Source organism: Dipodomys merriami, unplaced genomic scaffold, assembly GCF_024711535.1.
Source record: "Dipodomys merriami isolate MVZ:Mamm:240054 unplaced genomic scaffold, mDipMer1.0.p SCAF_44, whole genome shotgun sequence".
NCBI classification, from domain to species: Eukaryota; Metazoa; Chordata; class Mammalia; order Rodentia; family Heteromyidae; genus Dipodomys; species Dipodomys merriami.
Window position 1 is genome coordinate 4,643,879 of NW_027206002.1, and position 19,909 is coordinate 4,663,787.

Here is a 19,909-nt window from a genome sequence, read left to right on the forward strand (position 1 = left end):
ACCCACAGCACCGGAAGTGCCCAGGCAGACGGACCCGCCCCCCTTCTGGACCTGGTCCTCCAGCCCGCGCCTCCCGCCGTCCCAGAACGCACAGCAGACGCTCCCCAGGCTTTTCAGACAATTCAGCCTTTACTTTATTTTTGAAAATAATTCTGTGGATTCCACTCTCTTCCATGAAACTGAGGTCGGGCGAGGAGCCCCGCACACGTCCGTCTGCGAGCTGCCCACCCGCCCGGCGCCGAGGGCACAGACCGGCCCGGGGAGGCCGGGCGGCGGGTCCCGGCCCCTCCACCCCGGGCTGAAGCCGCCAGAAGCCGGCGGAGCCTCAGGGAAGGGGGGGGGGTCCCGACGCCCGGCCTCCGGGCTGAGCATGCGCAGCAGCTGCTTTCCCTCTGCTCTGAGAAGCACCAGCCGCCGGCTGCGGGGAGCTGAGCTCCGAGGCCCGGAGAGAGGATGGGGGCGAACCACCCCGCTCATCCTGACGGGGAGACCCCCCACCCCCGGTTCGTCTCACTTGGGCCACAAACAGGTCCCCTGTGGCCCTGACGCAGCCCGGCGCCGGGGAAGGTGCGGGCGGGCGCGGGGCGCGGGCCCCGCACGGGGGAAGCGGCTCAGTTCCAGCTGGGGTCGTAGCCGGCCCAGGTCTGCGGCGGCGCCAGGTGGACGCGGCGGCCGCGGAACTGGAAGGTGACCACGCCGCGGTAGCCGGCCCGGGGGACGCCGGACTTGAGGTCGTCCATGACGCCCAGCGCCTTGGCGAAGGCCTTGAAGCTGTCGCGGCTGGTGTACTGCACGCGCACGGCCGCCAGCTCGGGCCGCTCGTTGGTCCGCACCTTCTCCACCGGCAGCTGCGGCGCCGCGTACACGCGCGCCACGAAGGCGCGGTCGTAGGCCTCGCGCTGCAGGTAGGACAGGTCCAGCCGCGTGAAGGGCACGAACTGCTGGTTCAGCTTGATGAACTTGAGGTGCTGGTCGAAGAACTGCCCGTGGCTCACGCCCTTGCGGCCGAACGTCATGGTCCGGGAGATCTCGGGGCGCACGCAGGCGCGCCCCTTCCGCTGCTCGGGCCGCCGCATCCAGTCGTCCCAGAAGGCCTTGGGCCACTTGGGCTCCAGCTCGGCCCACAGCTCGGCCAGCAGCAGCCAGCCCAGGCCCGGGAAGAAGTCGGTGCGGTGCAGCAGCTCGGGCCGGCTGGCGTCCACCATCTGCTCCTTGCCGTTGTCGTTCCACGCCGACACGCACCACAGCGACGGGTCGGCCCGCAGCAGCGGGTAGGTGGCCTGGAAGTACTCGAAGAAGTCCGGGGCCACCTCCAGGTCGTCCTCCACCACCACGGCCGCGGCGAACCGGAAGGTGTGGAAGACCTGGCCGAGCGCCCAGCGGTAGTGCCGGGCGATCTTGTAGTAGCCCTGGAACTTGCGGTGGTCGGGCTGCACGGCGATGTGGCTCAGGTCCGGCTGCCGGAGGTGCGTGATGGCGCCGCCGTACGAGGCGATCACCTGCGCCGTCTCCTCGTGGCCGCAGTCCTGGCTCACGATGATGGGGAAGCGCTCGGCCGAGGGCCGGTAGTGCAGCAGCTTGTCCAGGCAGCGGCGGACAGTGCTCCGGTCGCAGGCGATCACCAGGATGGGGATGACGGCGGCGGGCGGCGGCGTGGCGGCGGCGGGGGCGCGCGGCGGGGCGGCCGGGGCCCCCGTGGGCGCGCTCCAGCGCCGGTTCCACGCCGCATAGTGCTCCCGGATCTGCTGCAGCAGCCCCCGCTGCCGCTCCAGCTCCGCCTCCGCGTCCTGCGCCAGGCGCATCACCTCGCGCGTGAGGCTGGCGGGGTCATCGTCCAGGGCGGCGGCGGCGGCGGCCGCGGCGTCAGCGGGCGGGCGGCCGGGCGCCGGGCGCGTCCAGAAGAAGAGCAGCAGCAGCGCGTTCCAGGCCACGAAGAGCGCGGCGCCCCACAGCACGAGCCCTGCCGTCTGCTTCTTCAGCATCCTGCCCCCGCGGGGGAGGCCGCGGGCTGCCCGGGGGTGGCGGTGGGGGGCGGTCACCCCAGCACGGGGGGGAGGAGGAGGAGGAGGCCACCCGCACCTGGAGGGAGAGAAGAGAAACGCAACCGTCACCGCAAGGCCCTGGCGACACCGGATGGGGCGGCTGCAGACACCCTCGGGAAAGCGCTCCCCACACCGTCGGCCGCGCCCTACCCGGCGGGAGCCCCCAAAGACGCAGTGAACACTCCGGGGAGGCAAAGCGAGGCCCAGACCCCGCGTCCCGCCCGCCTCCCCGGCCTCCAAACTCACGGTGCTCTCCACGACTGACTTTCAAAACCAAATCCCCTTTCCCACCGGGAGGGCAGCACCAGAGGCTTTCCCACCCATGGCGGGCGACACCAACACGCCATGGTGTCGCCATCCACAGGGGCCCCGCTGGAGAACAGATGCCTGTCCACGGATGAATGGACAAAGGAAACGTGGCGCACACACACACAAGGGAGTATTATTGAGCCAGAAGAATGCAATCGTGTAATTTGTAGGAAAATGGAAAGAAACTGGAGGGCTTCGTGTAAAGCAAAATAAGCCAGAAACAGAAAGACAAGTATTGTATGTTTTCTCTTGTTTAGGGAAGCAAACAAAAAAAACCACTAAAAAGTGTAGGAGGGACTCTTAGGGAAAAGGCTGATGGGGGGATGTGGGGGGGGGCATGAGGGAGTAGGAGGGCAGACAGCAAGTCACAGTGAACGTTTGTACAATTAATTTGTATCAATATCTATAGCCTAGTGCTGGTGGCTCATACCTGTAATCCTAGCTACTCAGGAGGCTGAGATCTGAGATCTGAGGAGCCAAGTTAGGAGCCGGTCCAGGCAGGAAAGTCTGTGAGACTGATCTCCAATTAACCATCAAAAGCCAGAAGTGGAGCTGTGGCTTTAAGTAGTACAGCACTAGCTTAGGGACAGCACCCAGTCCCTGAGTTCAAGCCCCATGACTGGCAAACACACACACAATAATATAAGAATAATGGTTAAAAGCCATGCTGCCCAAGATCTAAACAGCCACTGATCAGCCAATGCAATTGGATCACAGAAAACAATTAAAAATGGAAGGCAAAAGAGTAAAACTATTTGCTGATGGTGCAAAGTAAAACAATAACAAAACTAAACCAAATGGAAAGATTAACACTCAAGTCAATAGTCTTTATCCACAAATAGCAATTCATCAGAAGAGAGATAAGGAACCCCTGTTAACAAAAGCTGTAGTATAATAAAAAAAATTTTTTTTAACAAGAAACACTCAAGACCTACATGAGATTAAAAATACTTGAGATCATCCCTTCTCCTTGATAGGATATAACAGCACCAAAAGCTCCAGTAAAATTCTTTTGTATGAACCTAGACAAATTGATGATACTGAAGTTCACAGGAGAAAGTGCACACAAGCAGTATGTAGGAAAATAAAATGAGTTGTGAAAGGGAATTGTTCTATTAGATCCTAAAATGCTACATAGTACAGGCCCCTGTCATTAAAACCGTACTGGTACATTAACAGGCCACCAGACAGGACTTAAACTCCACAAATAAGCCCATAACACATAGAAATCTAGACTATGATTAAGATGATACTTAAAAGTTACTGGGGGAAAAGTTTCATTAATAGGGTTATAAGAGTTACATAGCCATGTGGAAAAGCAAATTTAGATTCATAGACAAGGATAACTTCCAAATGGATCAGAAATCTAACTGTGTGTGTACACATATACAAACTATAAAGTCTCCTTCCACTTCCACATGGGTCACCACCTGTCATCCTCCTAGAAACCAGGCACCCTATAATTCTACAACATCAGTCTTCTGGGAAATGTCAAGTCCATTTCCACTGAATTATGAAAGTACCTATTTTATCATGCACAGCCCAGTTTCCTGGAGGTGTTCAATGTTGGACCTTCCTCTCTAATAGTCAGAATTACCTATCCCCAATTTCCTGCCTCTTAAGTAATTGAGTAGTTGAAAGCTTTAGAAAAGGGGATGGGAGAAGAAGGGAGACAATTCCATTAGCTGATGTGTGGTCCTCAGGCTGAGGGTGTGTACCTGGGAGCCCAATCTGCTTCCCCCAGTTTTTACCAGACAGTCCTGACTCACAGCTGCCGGGACATCCTCCTGGATGCCTGCAGACATGCAAACCCCTCCCCTTCAAAGTGCAGTGCAACCACTGCAAACCCTCCAGCCAAAGCTCACAAAGACGCCAGCACAGAGGCCAGGCTGCTGTGCTAAGTCCCTCAATGTTCACAAGTTCCTGTGACCCAAACACTGGCTTCCATGTGGACGCCATCCCCCCACCCCCACCCCACCCCAATTCCCAGATCCAAACCACTGGAAAAGTCTTTTTAAACTCATGTGGCAAAATCTGATCTAATTTAATGTGAGGCTATTTACAGTTTCTATTCCACTTGGTGCATCCATTTTGCTACAGAAATAAACATGACGGATTACAGTGCACTGCTTCAGATCTTGTAAAACATAGTAAACACACCAGATCATTTTTTTCATACAAAAAGTTCTAAATTCTGAAATACAGCTAGTCTCAGTAACTTCAGAATTATGAAAACAGACTTTCTCATTCACCGCCAGATTCCCACCTGAACCCCTCTAACCCCTGAACCTGGACTCTTATTATGAAACAGACTTAAAGGTGAAGCCTCGATGTAGTTTCCCAGCTGGCCTCTATCTAAGCAACCTTCCCAATTATAGTAAAAGTTTCTTGGTCACAACATTAATCTCCCTTAAAAGCCATCAGAGGCTTTGTCCACAGGGAATGGGGGGTGGGGGACCTCAGGCTTCTTATTATGACACACAAGGGCCTTCACAACAAATTTCCTCACACTCTTTCGACCTCATCTTCCATTACAACCTACACAGGCTCTGTACGATACTCAGACTTCAGTGGGCTATGTACTCCCCACATAAGTACACATACATATACACTCAGGTCTTTACTCCAGTGGGCGCCCTCATCCTGAAATGACCTATACGCCACTTGCATTCTTTAAAGCCCAGTTCAGGCAACTCCTTCTGGAACATCCCAGGCAGAGCCAGGTCTCCCTCAGACTCCACTCCTCCCAGTCACAGAAGCTGTCACCTTCCCCGTCTCTCACCTTCACTCTATAGCCTTATGTCCACCATGGGCATTACAGTGCCATGGATCAAGTTCAAACCAAAACAGCAATGACTGTGATATGCTCACTTCTTCCAAAATGACAGTGACATACTACCCACCAGAGGCGAAGGCCCATGATCCCGCCTCCTGATTGTAAAACGACTCGTGACTCTGGAAGAAGTGAGGTGTGTGATTTACAAGACTGGCTCATAAAAGACTACAGATGGACAGGACATCAGAAGCTACTCCAGCTGCCACCAAACATGGGAGGAAGCCTTCCAGATAGATGAGTCCAGATGATTCCAGCCCCATCTCACTGCAGCCATGTGACAGACCAAAAGCAAAAGCCACATAACTGCAGTTATTAAACAATCCTATTGTGTTAAGCCCCTAACTCGGGGTGATTCATTATGCTGCAGTAAGTACTGGAGATGATCGGTACAATGGAATCTAAGTAACTGACAGCAGGGAAAGGGTTCCTTGCTGCCCTTTGCATTCAGGCCCCAAGTCCAACTTCTGAACCTGTGTCTCTACTCACAGCCCCTCTCTTACCATGTCTCTATTGCTGAAAACTAAATCTCCTCAAAACTTAGTGGCTTAAAATTATAGCGGTCGTTTTTATGATGTTTACAGTTCAAGAACTGATAAAGTCTTCAGAGGAAACAAGTCATCAAGTCATGAAAAGACAGGGGGATGGGGAAAAAAGTGCACACTTATTAAATGATTCCATTTCTCAAAGTGAAAAAACTAGGGAGACAGTAAGAGATCAGTGGTTGCCAGGGGTGAGGGAAGCAGATGGACAGGTGGTAAACTATGCCATTTGCTAGAGTGGACACCTCCCATCATGATATAACACATGACTACCCAGCTCTCCAAATCCATAGAATGTACAATCCTAAGAGCTAACTCAAATGCAACCTATGGGCTTTGAGTGACAATGTGTCAGATGTGGACTCTCAGGTATATGTCAATCGTGGGGTAGGCTGTGAATGTGTGCAGATGAGATATACACACAGAACCTGTTTAAGATCCACCCAGTTTTACTGTAAGCCTGAAATGGCTGTAAAGGCAAACTATTAATTTAAAAAGAATTTTAGAGAGTGAGAAAGGGGAGGAAGATCTATCTCTCTGCTTTCTACGTCTGGGCCACGGCTGGAAGATTCGGAGGCTGGGAGCTTGGCTCCTCGGGAGGCTCATGCTGGCGCGGCAACATGGTTCCTCCTCGTGGCCTGGCCTTTCCCATGAAAACGATGGCTGGGTTCCAAAGGGAAGTGTCCAAAGAAAGAGAACAAGCCAGATCAAGCTACATCCTCTTCCTCATCCAGCCTTGGGTCACTTCTGGCAAAAGGAGGAACCTACCCCCAGGAACACCTGCACCAGCGGGAGAAGAGAATTATCTTTCCAGTACATTTAGCCTTCAGTCAAAAGATCCCAGGCTCTGGGGAAACCCTACCAATCTAGCAGGCTCTTGACGTGCAAGACTGGCTCATAAAAGACTACAGACGGACAGGACATCAGAAGCTGCTCCAAAGGACACATTCCTAACATTTATTTTATTTATTTAACTTGTAGCTCAGACTGGCCTCAAATCCACACTCCATGGGCAAGCCTCCCGAGTGCTGGCATTGCAGGGGTGTGTCTTCATCCCTGACTTTTTACACTCTTGATTCCGTGTGCCCCTCTCTCTGGCAACAGAATGTTTTTATAAAGTGCACACTAGTCAACTTCTAGCCATAAGCGAAATGAAGTCATATCTAGCTTTAAAAGTAAAAGGAAGCAAAGTTGACACTTTCCCTACTACTTCTGCCTTGCTTAGCATGTTAGAAAGCCCCGCTGCTTTACAAATCCGGAACGCATGGGACACGCCACAGGTAATGAAGGTGTGTGTGTGTGAATTACTGCCTTGCTCATTGTTATGCTCTTGTATCGTGTACCAGGCTCCATCATTTCAGAAGGAAGAACTGAAAGGGAGTCAGGGAAGATCCACTAAATAATTTAAGGGCTAGAAAATAAGACCTAAGAGGGAAAGGATACAGGTTATTCATCCTTGGGGAAATAACGTTAGGAGAAATACAATGCCAGTACCAAAAAAAAAAAAAGGCATGAAAAGGGCCTGGCATGCAGGCAATTCAGCCGGACCAGTTACTCGGTTTACGTGAGCTCCAGTGTCCTCGTGTAGAAGGAACGAGGCTCCTTTGGAGTAAGTTGCAAGGTCCCTGATAACCGGATGGTAAGAATGAGGGTCTCCCCAACCTCAGACGGGAAATGAGGTTCGCCTGGCACACAGGCGCTCCCGATGCGAGACACCCGTGCTTCTGAGCAGGAACCGGGGTGGGCGCGCAGGTCTCCAGCGCACGAAGGCTGGGATGGCGGCGACCCCAGATGTGAGAGGCCGGGAGCGAAGACGGCGCACGGCGAAGGCGCGGCCGGCGCCCCCAGGGTGGCAAGACGGGGGCCCTGGACTCCACGCACGCGGCGAACAGGTGGGAAGAAAGTTTCCTCGCCAGCCGACACAGAGCGGCGTCAAGTCTCCCGAGCCCGAGCCCTCCGCGGCGGTGGGGAAAGCACTTCCCATTCCGGTTCCCGAGCCCCGCGGCGCCCCCAGCTCCGGCCCGCCCCACCCGCTCCGCTCCCGCGGCGGGCGCCCGGAGGACGAGGGTCAGCACCGCCCCGCGGCCCAGCCCGCCCTCCCCGCCCGCCCTCCGCCCCCCCCCCCACAGCTGGAGGCCCGGGATCCCGAGCGCCCGCGCCGGGCTTCCCCGCTGGGGTGGGGGGGGACCCCAGCTCCCGGGGCAGGCCCCTCCCGCGGGGGCTCTGGGGCACGGGGGCTTGAACCCGCGTCTGCCGGAGCTCCCGCCGCCTGCCCCCCCCCCAGCTCCCCCGGCCGGACCTCATCCCGCAGCGGGGACACACCCCGGGACTCAGGGCGCCGGCGTCCCGGGGTCCCACTCACCAGGTCCTCCAACTTCCCGGCCCGGCCCGGCCCGCGGGCGTCCCGGAGCGCGGGGAGCGAGCTCGGAGCCCGGGCGAAGGTCAGGCGCCCGCGCGGCGGCCGGTCCCTGTGGCCCCGCGGCCCTTCCTGTGGCGCGCCGGGGGCCGCTGGGCTCGGCCGGGACAACGTGGCCCTTCCCCGGGGAGGGCGGGGCCGGCGGGCGAGGGGCGGGGCGGGAGGACGGGGGCGGGGCCGGCGGGCGCGGGGCGGGGCGGGAGGACAGGGGCGGGGCCGGCGGGCGAGGGGCGGGGCGGGAGGACGGGGGCGGGGCCGGCGGGCGAGGGGCGGGGCGGGAGGACGGGGCGGGGCCGGCGGGCGCGGGGCGGGAGGACGGGGGCGGGGCCGGCGGGCGAGGGGCGGGGCGGGAGGACGGGGGCGGGGCCGGCGGGCGAGGGGCGGGGCGGGGGCGGGGCGGGGCCGGCGGGGCGTGGGGGCGGGAGGACGGGGCGGGGCCGGCGGGCGAGGGGCGGGGCGGGAGGGCCCGCGCCCCGCCCTCCTTCCCGGGCCCCCGCCTCCCGGTCACCCGCCGGGATCCAAACCCGCGTTCCGGGCCGGGCCGCCGAGTTCCAGGGCGGTGGTGGACGGAGCTACTTGGGGCCCCGACGCAGCTCCACGGCCGCTGCCCGACCCCACCCGCACCTCTGCGCCCTCCCGTCTAAGACGCCCCGGGCCGGGGAGGGGGGACAGCCGGGTGGAGGAGGTGGGGTGCGGCGGTGGGGCCCCGAGGCTAAGGACGGCGCAGCCTCTGGGCCCCAGCCCAGGGAGGCGGGGGTCCGAGGAGCTGATCGGGCCGGGCTGAGGGCAGCAGCCGGGCTGCCAGAAGGGAAGTCGGGGAGGAAGCACCTGCCCGGGCGCGGCGCGGCGCGGGGCGGGCAGCTGCCAAGCTCCTCGCGGTTGGGGGCGGGGAACGAGAGCAGCTGGCTGGAGGGGAGGAGCGGGCACAGGCCTGCCCCCCCCCCCCCGGCAGGACCGCCCCCGGGCAGGACCGCCGGGCTGCGGGAGGAGGGAGGGAATCCATCCCAGGGCTGTGAAGCGGAAGGGGCGAGCGAGCACGCGGGGAGGAAAGACTCAGGACCCAGGCAGAGTAACGGAGGTAACACTGTGAGCAGAGGCGAGCCACAAGCCAAGTGTGGCCGAGGAGGGAAGGCGCGGAAGGGCCGGGGAGAAGGTCTCCAAGGCCCTGCATGAGATGGGTAGCCTTCAGGTCTCTGGGGACCCCTGTGCCCCTCGCGTGGCCCTACCCTGCCTGACCTTCGGCAGAGGCTCCCCGCCACCCACTTCACCCCGCTCACCAACCCAAACGGAAGGTGTGTGGGAGCTGAGAACTCCTGCGGGCCATGCGCGTGCCTCCCTGGGTGTTCCCAGCCCAGAGCAGAGGGTTTTACTGGGTGCATGAGTTCGCTAACTCGCTCCTACATGATGCCAGGACGGTGTGGCATGTAATAGAGGCCGGGGGGGGGGGGGGGGGGCGGGGCGGGAAGCTAAAGCAAAGCTGGGAGGGGTCATTAGGCCCCTCCTCCCTGGGCCCCTCTGTTAACTCTCCTAGTAGCTATGGAGAGCAAGCCCCAGCTCGCTGGAAGTCACACTCAGGGAGAGCCAGGGCCAGGTTTGAGATGTGGGTATTCTTGCTCCAAATCTGGTACTGCTTCCCTCCTCCATGCACCTCTGACTAGTACAGCTCAGAGATGACCGTGTGCCAGTACAACAGGAGTACAGTGGGATGGTCGAGAGAATCGAGGTAAGTAGTTGGGGGGAGAGAAGGGCCGACACACTGGTGAGGCGGGACGGTGGGGGCAGGTGGGATGTGTGTGCCAGTTTACAGCTTAAACTGACTGCATGGACTGAAACTCAAGCCTATGCTCAGGTGCCAGGCGGAGGCTGGCATCTCTGCACTCTGTCCTCTTCCTACACTTGCTCTGTGAAGGAGCTGGGGGGATAGTCAGACCCTGCACACGCCCACTCAGTAGCAAAGTGGGAGGGAAAATGAGGAAGTTCTTCAAAAGTGTAAAAAGTAGGGAAACTGGTTTACAGATCTAAGATCTAAGGAGCTAAAATCTCCTGGACAAAGGATGGGCACCGAGATTGCCCGGCCCATGTCACATCAGATGCCCATCTCGAATTGTGCCACCTCTCCAATCGAACGCAGGTGCGTGGGAAACAAGACAGAAGACTGTGTGCCTTAACTCCCCCTGCCCCCAGCTCTGCAGTCCCTTGGTGAAATTCCAAAGGCATCTGGATAGTGCTTCTATACAAAGAAGAGAAGAACTAGTAGAGGTTAAGGATAGGATGGATTCTTGCATGGAAGCTAAACAAAACAATTGGTCTGAGATGTATGAAGCCTGAAGATGAGTGTCATGACCTGGAAAGAAGCCCTGGACTGCTGACAGATTCATTCCATGGAGAGAGGGGGTGAGGGAAGAAGAGTGGAAACAAGGAGGCAGGTGAGAGGCTGGAGCTAAGCCTGGGATCCGATTATGTGAAAGTACGACTGGGAGGATCCAGCACAGAATAAAGAGACTTGAAAGATGGAATAAGCTCTTCTGCCAGTCCCACAACCACCAAAAAGGGAAGTAGAGAAAGAAAAAGGAAGTGACATTTTTTTCAGGAAACTGCCCCTCACCATACATACTGGAAGACTGCTTAACAAGGAGAATTCGGGCCTTGGATTCAAGACAGACCTTGGCTTGAAACCATTAGGAGAAAAAGCAAAGTGTTAAACCAGTAAACCACTTCCTCTCTCTGTCTTCCTAAAATCTTTGTCCCTCAGCCCAGGGCTGTAATTACTCAGCGCTGTCCTCAAGTCCTTCATTAGCCTAGCCACCTAAATGTCTTAGAATACAGAAAGGTACAAATAAGTTCAGTTAAAGTAATGGGGGGCGGGGAGTTGAGAGGCAGCGAGCAATGAGCCAAGCCACTGCTCTTGACAGGGGAGAGGAATCTGTTGGAGGAGGAAATGTTTTTGCCAGAGCAGCTGTCAGACAAGATACAGAGTTCCTTTCCCTGGAGGTTTGAGCAGAACGCAGGAGCCCTTGTCAGGTCGGATGCTGTAAAGCAGCTTGGCACTACACAGGCGACCTCAGTGTCTGCCGCTCCAGCCTTAGGCAAGCCACCCCGCTCGGGGCTTTCAGAGCTTCTCCTCACACTGGGAAAATGATCCCTGCACTGTCTTCCTCACACAAAGTGACAGAAAACTGACACAACAGACGGGAGGCGCCCCGGGTCCCACGAGTTCAAGAGCTTGGAATCACTCAAGAGACAGGGAGGCCGTCTCACACCGAGGGGGAGCAGGGCCATGGCAGTGAAGGAATGGAGGAAGCTGGGGGTCACCAAGACCTTAGGGACCGGGGTGCTCCCTGTGGCTAGACAACAGCTGGCCGCAGGAATTTGCTGAGTGAAGCTGGAGTAGGTGACATCCCCACCCTGAAACCCACACAACAGCAGGCAGGCCTGGAATGGGCTACTTCTCAGGGCCTGTCCCTGAGCTGCTTTTGCTCAAGACTACCATTTGAGCCACAGCACCACTTTTGGCTTTTTCTGTTTATGTGGTACTAAGGAATCAAACCCAGGGCTTCCTACATGCTAGGCACAGCACTCTACCACTAAGCCACATTCCCAGCCCTCTTACCTTACACCACCCCCCTTTAATCTGCTACCCTGAGAAAAGGAACACTGCCAAGCGAACTGAAGAGCTTTTGGGACCAGTGCAGTACTTGGCATAATCTCTCAACTTAAGTTCTCCTTAAACTGTTCACCTTTCCTACAACGAGACAATCCTAGGTATTAATGGCAAGAAGATGAGACAAATTCAGGGCAGGCTTTTAATTAAGGAGGTCTTCCTAAGGTTTCTGCCAGCACACTAATTCGATACAAGTACAGAACATCTAATTCAGAGCTCTGTGTGTGCTTCAGGTATATCAGGGAATGTCAGTGTTACTGTTTTATACGTAAAGAGTCCTGGCTACTTCTCAACATTCATTACTCCATTTGCGTTCCTGGTTACCTACAAGGGATCTTCTTGCAAGTGAAGAGAAAGAAAACAGGGTAGGGTGGTTGCTCAACATTATCTAAGCCTGCGCACTGCCTATGAGTGTCAGAGCTACTGATATACTGATTTCCGTGATAGTGTCTATTTCTGTGCTAAGCTCTTGTATAGGGATAGGAGGAAAAGAGATAATTTGGGGAATTATCTAGACCATTTCCTCTCCTTTCCTCCTCAACACCTAATTCTGTTCTTTCCCCAAAATAGAGTCTGAGTAATCCAATTCAGAATCTTAGCCCAAACTGACCTGAGTCCTATTATTTCACAGGTGGAAAGACTTTTAATGGTAATCTAATCCACTATCCTTTTCATGTGCTCTTTGGCCTAGCCTCATTGACCTACTCAGACAAATTATAAGTGCTCATGATCCTTTCACAGGTACCCTCAGGACTCGGTAAGGAAAGGACAGGGAAACTAGTCTGCAATCACAAAGAATGGAGAAGAAGAGCTGAAGCTTCTTGTGTATCATCAAAATACAGAGTTCTCACCAGATACTTCCTGTGCCCTCACTTCCTTCCCCCATTCAACATTTTCTGCACTGAAGTAACAAGGCACTAAGCCAGAAAGGAGAGAGGGACCTTACCTTCTCTTCTCTAGGTTGCTCCTCTGGAGATCACCAAACCCCCATCTGGCACTCCATTTCCAAAACTGAGACCCACAAGTCAGATCCACCAAACAAAGTGTGGCTTCTCTCCTCTTATCCAGGTTCAAAGTCCATGGCTGAGAGGACCCAGAGGGGGAGGAGTCTGGGGGGAAGGGGTGTGTCCAGGCCCCTCCCCCCCCACTGCAGACTTCAGTGTCTCTCCTAGAGGTCTGTTACATCCCTTCATTCAGCTGGCTTTTATTAAGCACGGACTTCAGTGAGGGTCAGATTCCAGGTACTATAGCATGGCTTGCCCAAGCAGGGGAAGTCATCCACGGTGAGGACTGGTCCATCGGCCTTCTGCTGAAGCTCAGGAGAAGAAACAGGCCTTAAAGCTGGCATGGCCCACGAGGCTGATTTCTGTGTTAGCCTAAGGAACATTAAAACATTATGACACTCACATCCAAACTGATTTCTCAGCCTTTTTAGTTCCCCCTCCATATCTAAATTACCTTCCTTTACTAGACTGTCATCAAAAACCCTTCTTCAAATACTCTACCCGATTACTCTACTTCATTAACACATTGGACCCCCCTCCCAAAAAAATACGTGATGGGTACATACTTAGGGCTCCAAGATAAAAAGCTGAACCTATTCTCAGTACAGAAAAGTAACCAAAAGCCCTGACAGCGGGAGCCGGGTAAGCTCCTAAGAAACCCAGAGAACAACGTCCACCTGTCATCTGAAGCGACACTTAGAAATCCAATCTCCCAAGCCTCTTAGGGGGGGGTTCAGTGTTTCAATCCTCCAGCTCTCTTCAACCGCACTCAATCCTTTCCAGACCGAGGGGGCGGGCGCCTTCCACGCGCTTCCCTGACCTCCCCTTTCCCCCCCCCCCCCCCGCCGGCGGTCGACCCCTCACCACGGCGATCCCCGCCCCGGCTTCCAAAACTGTGCCAAGGATGGAATCTTCTCAATCTCCATCCAACTCCTTCACAGGCAGGGCCACTCCCGAGCGCGCTCTCCGGGAACGTCTGAGGCCTGAGTGCCCCAATTTCTCAGCCCGAGAGCCCAACACTTCCCCCCCCCCAGGTCCCCTCCCCTGTAAGTTTATTCACACACACACACACACACACACACACACACACACACACACACACACACACACACTCTCTCTTCTGGCTTCCTGTAGGGGCGTGGCGTCCACATGACCCCCCCCTCCTCCTCCACCAAGGATTTAACTCCTCCCACTCTTCTCCCCTGAACCCCGCGTTCAGCGTTCAGGCGGCGAAGGAGTGACACTGCGCCCCCCGCCCGGCTCCGAACCCCATCCACCCCCCCCCGCCCGCCCCGTCCCGCGCCGGGTCGGTTACCTGCATCCCGCCCACCGCGCGCCGCCGCCGAAGCCCCGGCCGGCCCCGGGTGGTCCCAGTCCAGGCCCCAGGCCCGGTCCCACCGGCGGCCCAGGCCCCACCCCCCGGACCCCCGGCGGCCCGGCCCTCCCCTTGCACTTCTTCTCCCCCCCGCCCCCTCCCACCATCCACCGCAGCCACTTCCGCCCGTCCTCCGGAAGTGGGCTCGGAGCGACGACTAGGCCTTCCCACATCCCGCCTTTTCTCTCCCCGCGTCCCCCGCCTGTGACCACCGCCACCACGAGAGCACGGGAGGTGTGGGGGGAATCTGATGGGCTGGAAGTGGCTCTACAATCACTGTCCACAGGACGGAAGGCGACGGGCTGGCAGAACCAAGTCTAGGTGAGGACGAAGCTAGGGGACTTGTGGTAGCGGCTGTACCGGTGGGGGCGGGGCAGAGGCGAGGGCCTGGCACGGGAGCTGACGTCACGTTGGCTTCGCAGGAAGAAGAGCGCATGCGTGCGCGGGGGGGGGGGGAGAGCGAGTGGGTGTGAGGCTTCGGCCGGTCGCGAGTGCTGATGGGTCGGCTTGTCTCCGTAGGTGGGACTGGGGCGGGGAAGGGGCGTGGCTAAAGGGCGGGCGAGGTGGGGGCGGAGCCTACGCGCGGCCTTTCCCGCCCGAATCCCTGCTGGAGGAAATCACCTAGCAACAGCGGGCTGGACCGGGCTTCTGATGCTCTGATGCTGGTCCTCCTCCTCGGGAGAAAAAATCCGGAAGGCCCCCAGGTCTGAGTTACCTGCTCCTTAGGCTGAGCTCTCTCAATAGCACTGTCGTTCGTCGCTTGCTTCCCCCGCCCCCCCACTGCATCACTGGAGGCATGAGGTAGGACCTTCCAGGGAACCTGATCCCCTCTAGAAACCACACACAGCACTGCCCCTGCCACCAGTCTCCTTAAAAGAAGCCTCTTTCGAAACACAAGTTCGAAAATTGACCTGTTGCCTGGTTTTTGTTTTTGTTTCCTCTTCCTTATTTCAAGCTGAAAAGGACAGTCGCTAATAGTTTTTGGAGTTTTCTATGTCATCTCATTTACATCTTCTCTTTGCCAAGACTGGAATGAGCAGCAGCTTCTTAAACTTCCCCTCTCCCCCCTTTTGAAATTTTATTGTGTCGGTCGTGGGTCTTGAACTCTGGGCCTGGGCGCTGTCCCTCAGCTCTTCAGCTCAAGGCGAGCGCTCTACCACTTGAGCCACAGCGCCACTTCCGGCTTTTTCTGCTTATGTGGTGCTAAGGAATCACACCCAGGGCCTCATGCATGGGAGGCAAGCGCTCTACCACTGAGCCACCTTCCTGCCCCCCCCCTTTTTTTTAAACTGGAACTCAGACTCTATAAACTTCTGGTATATACTCCCATTCATGTGACTTCCCCAGGCTGTGAACAGTGACCCACCTGAACACTTCCCCTACTGGAAATATAGTATAGTTGCTGGACCGAGAGTCTTGAAATGCTGAAAGATGACATCATAACATTAAGAACATCTTAAAGAAAAAGAAGTTATGTCACTGCTACACCCAGTTATGCCACATTCTCAGATTAAGTTCTTTTTCTTTTCCAAACCAGCTCAGCCATCTCTCCCACCTAAATTAATGCAACTTCATTTACTTAGGTCAAAATCCAAAGAGCCATCCTATTCTCTCTCATGGTCAGTTGATACCCAATATCCTGCTGGCTCTAACTTCAAATTATATCTGGCATACGCCACCTCAGCAGCTCCACAGGTACCCTCATCCTTCACCCGGACAGCCTGGTCTGTCTGCTTCAGCCCAAAGCCAGGTTTCTACATAGCAGTCCAAAGTATCTTGGTATTCCTCTGCTCAAAACTGCACAGAAGTTACCCATTTTACCTGAAAGGTAAGCCAAAGTACTTACTCTATTCTGCAAAATCCAGTATCACCTGCTGTGCTTGCTTCCCTGATTATTTGCTCTCTCCCTTTCACTTACCATAAGCCATTACTGTCCTTATTGCCATTCCTTTAGTCTGTATCTGGTCCTTTGCAGTGGAAGTCATCTCTGGCTGTGTGTGTGTGTGTGTGTGTGTGTGTGTGTGTGCGCGTGTGCGCGCGCGCTTGTGCGTGTGCATGTGCACGTGTGCGTATGTGTGCATGCATGTACACATATTTACATATATGGTCCTATACATACATATATAATCATGGGAAGATAGGTAGATAGATATTTATTACCTTTACCTCAGCTATTTCTCAAATGTTCTCTCACTGAGTTCCTTACCAACCTGTTAAACCTGCCCTCTACCCACAGTGCTGCCAGGTTCCCTTACCCTGCTTCATTTTTTTTTTTTCCGTACCACTCATCACCTCTTAAACATGCTTTTAATATGTTACTATTTATTGTTTTTTTCACCCCACTAGATTATAAGTTTTATGAGAGGAGGCAATTTTGACTGGTTGATTTCTTTTTGTATCTCAAGTACCTAGAACAATGCCAGCTGTTAAAAAAATAGTGGAATAAATGAAGTAAATTGACTGTTTTCATTAAAGTATTTCCATCTAGGCTATTCTCACATGCACATATTTGAACTGTACTCTGTAGTTTTATCATCATAAGCATTTTATTCTCAAGTGCACTGAGATTTTGCATGCCTGTTTTAACAAGCCCAATGAAAGTTGTGTAAAGAAAAAGTTAATAATTTCTTTTCTGTGTCTAATCTCAAGTTACTGAAAGGAACTTTACTGAAAGGAACTGTTTCAGTTTCATGGATGTCCTTCCAAATATTTTGTATGCACACATGTAACTCATATCTGCTCAAAGGCAGATGTACACAGATTGCGTCTTTTCTGCGGTGCACATGTTTTTGTCAGTGTTTTAGTCCTGATTGGACTGAGTAAAGATAGGATCTGAATCCCCCAGGTGAAGGTGGAGATGTGTCCAGGGTGTTTGTGTTTTTTCAAGGACAGTGGGTATGGACTAGTGCCATCCTAGATTGTGGGGAATCTCAATTTTAAATGGTGTGAGCCCCGTAAAAACAACGCATAATTATCAGAGGAAACAGTGCTGACCAGGGTTATATGTTCTGACTTCTTCCTTTCTCCTTTTCCCTGGTCAGTATTTCACCTGAATCTTGGCCTTTGTTTGTATCTCTCTTCATGTGTAATCTCAGCATTTTCTAAAGTCCATTCCCTTCAACATTTGTGGGTGGTAAAGATGGAACACTGAAGGCAGCTTCCTCCTTCCCCCTTTTCATGTTTACCATGACCTCAAAAAATAATAATAATTTTGATTCTTTCAGCCAGCAGTTGCACTGTAGATACCAGACAGAAGAGGATGAGACAAGCCCAGACATCACCATAACTGAGGTAGAAAGCTGAAGACCTGAGAGTCGCCATACGGAATCTTGAGTACAGTCCAGAGTATGAAACAGTGACTTCACATGGAGCAAGGGCAGCAGGTGAAGGAATTTCATTTTAATCACAGGGCGAACGTTCTATACAGAAACCCTAAAAGTCAAAGCACTTTCTTGCCTTATTTCCCCATGTGTTTCCTTATTTAATCCTTACATTGTTATTTTAATTTTTTAAAAAGGAGTTTTTTTGGACATGTTCCCCAACTAGATTGTGAACTTCTTAAGGGCAGAAACCTGGTTTACTTTACAACCCTACCTATTTCTGTTTGTTCAATTCAATGAATATTTACCCTCAGACCCAGATCTTGGCTTCTCTGATTTCTGTGGCGCCAGAGATTTAGTTTCCCTGCATACAGCAAGCAGCCTGTCCTTTACCCCTAGCAGAGTATTCATGAGGATCAAATGAAACCGTGGGTACCGGAACCCTTTTAAAACTGGAAAGAGCTATAGAAATATCTGTAGTGTTTAGGAGTTCACAGATAGCAGTCGGAAGGGCCAGGGTGCAGTGTATGCTGAATTTTCAGGGGGTGGGGCGTCTTGCATTGCCCTCTCCATTTGGAAACAGAGACGCCCAAGCCTCCTTTCCCTAAAGAAGCTTCTCCCTCCCCCCGCCATCACCTTTCAGAGTGTGATTACATTTTACAGAAAGCCAGGCAGTTCTTAGACACGTGTCTTAAACCATATACATGCAGGTTATGGGCAGGTTTAAGTCTTAATTTGCATTTAAACCAGGAGCGTGTACTCATTTCTTTATCTCATTAGATCAGCTCCATCAGCGAGGGTTGGCCTACTGATACAGTGAGTATGTGAAACCTTGAATCCCAGTGCCAGTACCCCCACACCCCCACCCCACAGTGGGCCTGTATTCATGAGTGGGAGACTGGTGCTAAGGGAGAAAGAGGAAGAGGACAACAGCTGTGTCAGAAATAGACACATCTTTTGCCTCCAGCAGATTTCAGGTCACATGAAGAGGGAAAGCTCCTCAGGACTTACTAAAGTCAGTTTGAAATGCTGATGTGAAGAAGGGTATAATGGACATAACATTAAGTTGAACTATCTTCTGGGGAAGATGAGTCACCAGTTAGGTTGTGAAGGGATCTGAAAGAAGTACTCCTGGTCTGGGAGGTGGGGAGGTACAGTTGGGGATCCTTTATATCAGGTAAATACATACATTGAGAGGGGATTGATGGTGCTCCTTAGATTCCTTTTTGTTTGTTTGTCAGTCGTGGGGCTTGAACTCTGGGCCTGGGCACTGTCCCTCAGCTCTTCAGCTCAAGGCGAGCGCTCTACCACTTGAGCCACAGCGCCACTTCCGGCTTTTTTTGCTTATGTGGTGCTGAGGAACCGAACCCAGGGCCTCATGCATGCAAGGCAAGCACTCTACCACTGAGCCACCTTCCCAGCCGATGTGCTCCTTAGATTCTAAGTGGGGCCTGGTCCTGTTTCCAGGGCCAGCGTGTGAACTCCAGCTGAATCCTTAACATTTGAGACAGTTGAAACATCTTTCACAGGAGTAGCTGAAAAGTGTTTTGGGGGCAAGTATCACAACTGTTAGCTGTCTCCCACACACACCTTAGTTACAGCCTTACAGTTCCTTTATCTTTGGTGAAATGACCTTTATGCCAAGACCATTCTTAAATATCTAAAACATTTTAAGTAATGATAGTTATTAAGCATAAAAAGACAAACATCTGTTGATCTTTTGAAGTACAAGTAGTCTGTGGTCTCTGCTGAGTGATACACCGCAAAGGGTGGCCCTGCACGTGATCCCCCTCCGAGCCAGCTCCAGGCTCCTTAAAACCAAGGAACTGTGCAGTTAGAGGCTGGCCAACAGCCCCAGCAGCACTCATTAGGAAGCCTCTGGAAACTATTCTAAGCAAGTGAGAGGGGGGGAAAAAAAAGGTCGCAGGCCTCTGGGAGTTAATAATTCACCACTGTGCCTGCCACCTCCCTGCTGTGGTTGGCAGCTCCTCCGCATGTGTCACCACCAGTTTATTCGTAAGAATTGCCCCAAGAGTTGAATCAGATGCTCGACCTTTTACATAAATTAAACATTTCAAGGGCATAACTACAGGCTTCAAGCTTCCCTGTTTGCACTCTCACATGCCCTCTCGAGGGGGTAAAAAAACAAATCGAAATTCAGTGGTGAAGTGGTCATGTATGAAGTGGATCAAGCTGCTTGGCTGAATCCTGAAGTGAGAAGACCCCAGACTTCATACCTCTTTCTGGACTGTCTCAGTAGCTGGACCACCACTGGTAGTTTATTCTAGGGGCGAGTTCAGGGTTGACCCAGGGACGTGGAGATTCCAAACTCATCTTCCCTCACCTTCCACACAGCCTGAAAGTCTGACATTTTCAGACTTTATCACCAACTAAATAAGCAGTCACT

The 19,909-nt window shown here is 53.9% G+C and overlaps 1 protein-coding gene and 2 long non-coding RNA genes across 6 annotated transcripts; 2 read left to right on the forward strand and 1 right to left on the reverse strand.

The window, feature by feature from the left end:
• Positions 1-107: 107 nt before the first annotated feature.
• LOC138807962 (alpha-1,3-mannosyl-glycoprotein 2-beta-N-acetylglucosaminyltransferase-like) lies at positions 108-14,209 on the reverse strand. Of its 4 annotated transcripts, none has more exons than XM_069993857.1 (3): positions 14,123-14,209; positions 12,750-13,179; positions 108-2,079 (listed from the first exon to the last, which is right to left on the reverse strand). In XM_069993857.1, the coding sequence occupies exon 3, from the start codon at positions 1,980-1,982 to the stop codon at positions 612-614; it is 1,371 nt and encodes a 456-aa protein (XP_069849958.1). In that variant the 5' UTR covers positions 1,983-2,079; positions 12,750-13,179; positions 14,123-14,209; the 3' UTR covers positions 108-611. The 4 variants fall into 4 exon arrangements, with proteins under 4 accessions (XP_069849958.1, XP_069849957.1, XP_069849959.1 ...); XM_069993856.1 differs by lacking the exon at positions 14,123-14,209 and adding an exon at positions 13,672-13,819; XM_069993858.1 differs by lacking the exon at positions 14,123-14,209 and adding an exon at positions 13,485-13,618.
• Positions 9,149-12,658, forward strand: LOC138807965 (uncharacterized). The gene is made up of 3 exons (XR_011366355.1): positions 9,149-9,220; positions 9,806-9,865; positions 12,545-12,658. It is a non-coding gene; the product is annotated as an uncharacterized lncRNA (long non-coding RNA).
• A 30-nt stretch (positions 14,210-14,239) lies between the features above and the next one.
• LOC138807964 (uncharacterized) lies at positions 14,240-17,821 on the forward strand. The gene is made up of 2 exons (XR_011366354.1): positions 14,240-14,503; positions 17,407-17,821. It is a non-coding gene; the product is annotated as an uncharacterized lncRNA (long non-coding RNA).
• Positions 17,822-19,909: the final 2,088 nt, after the last annotated feature.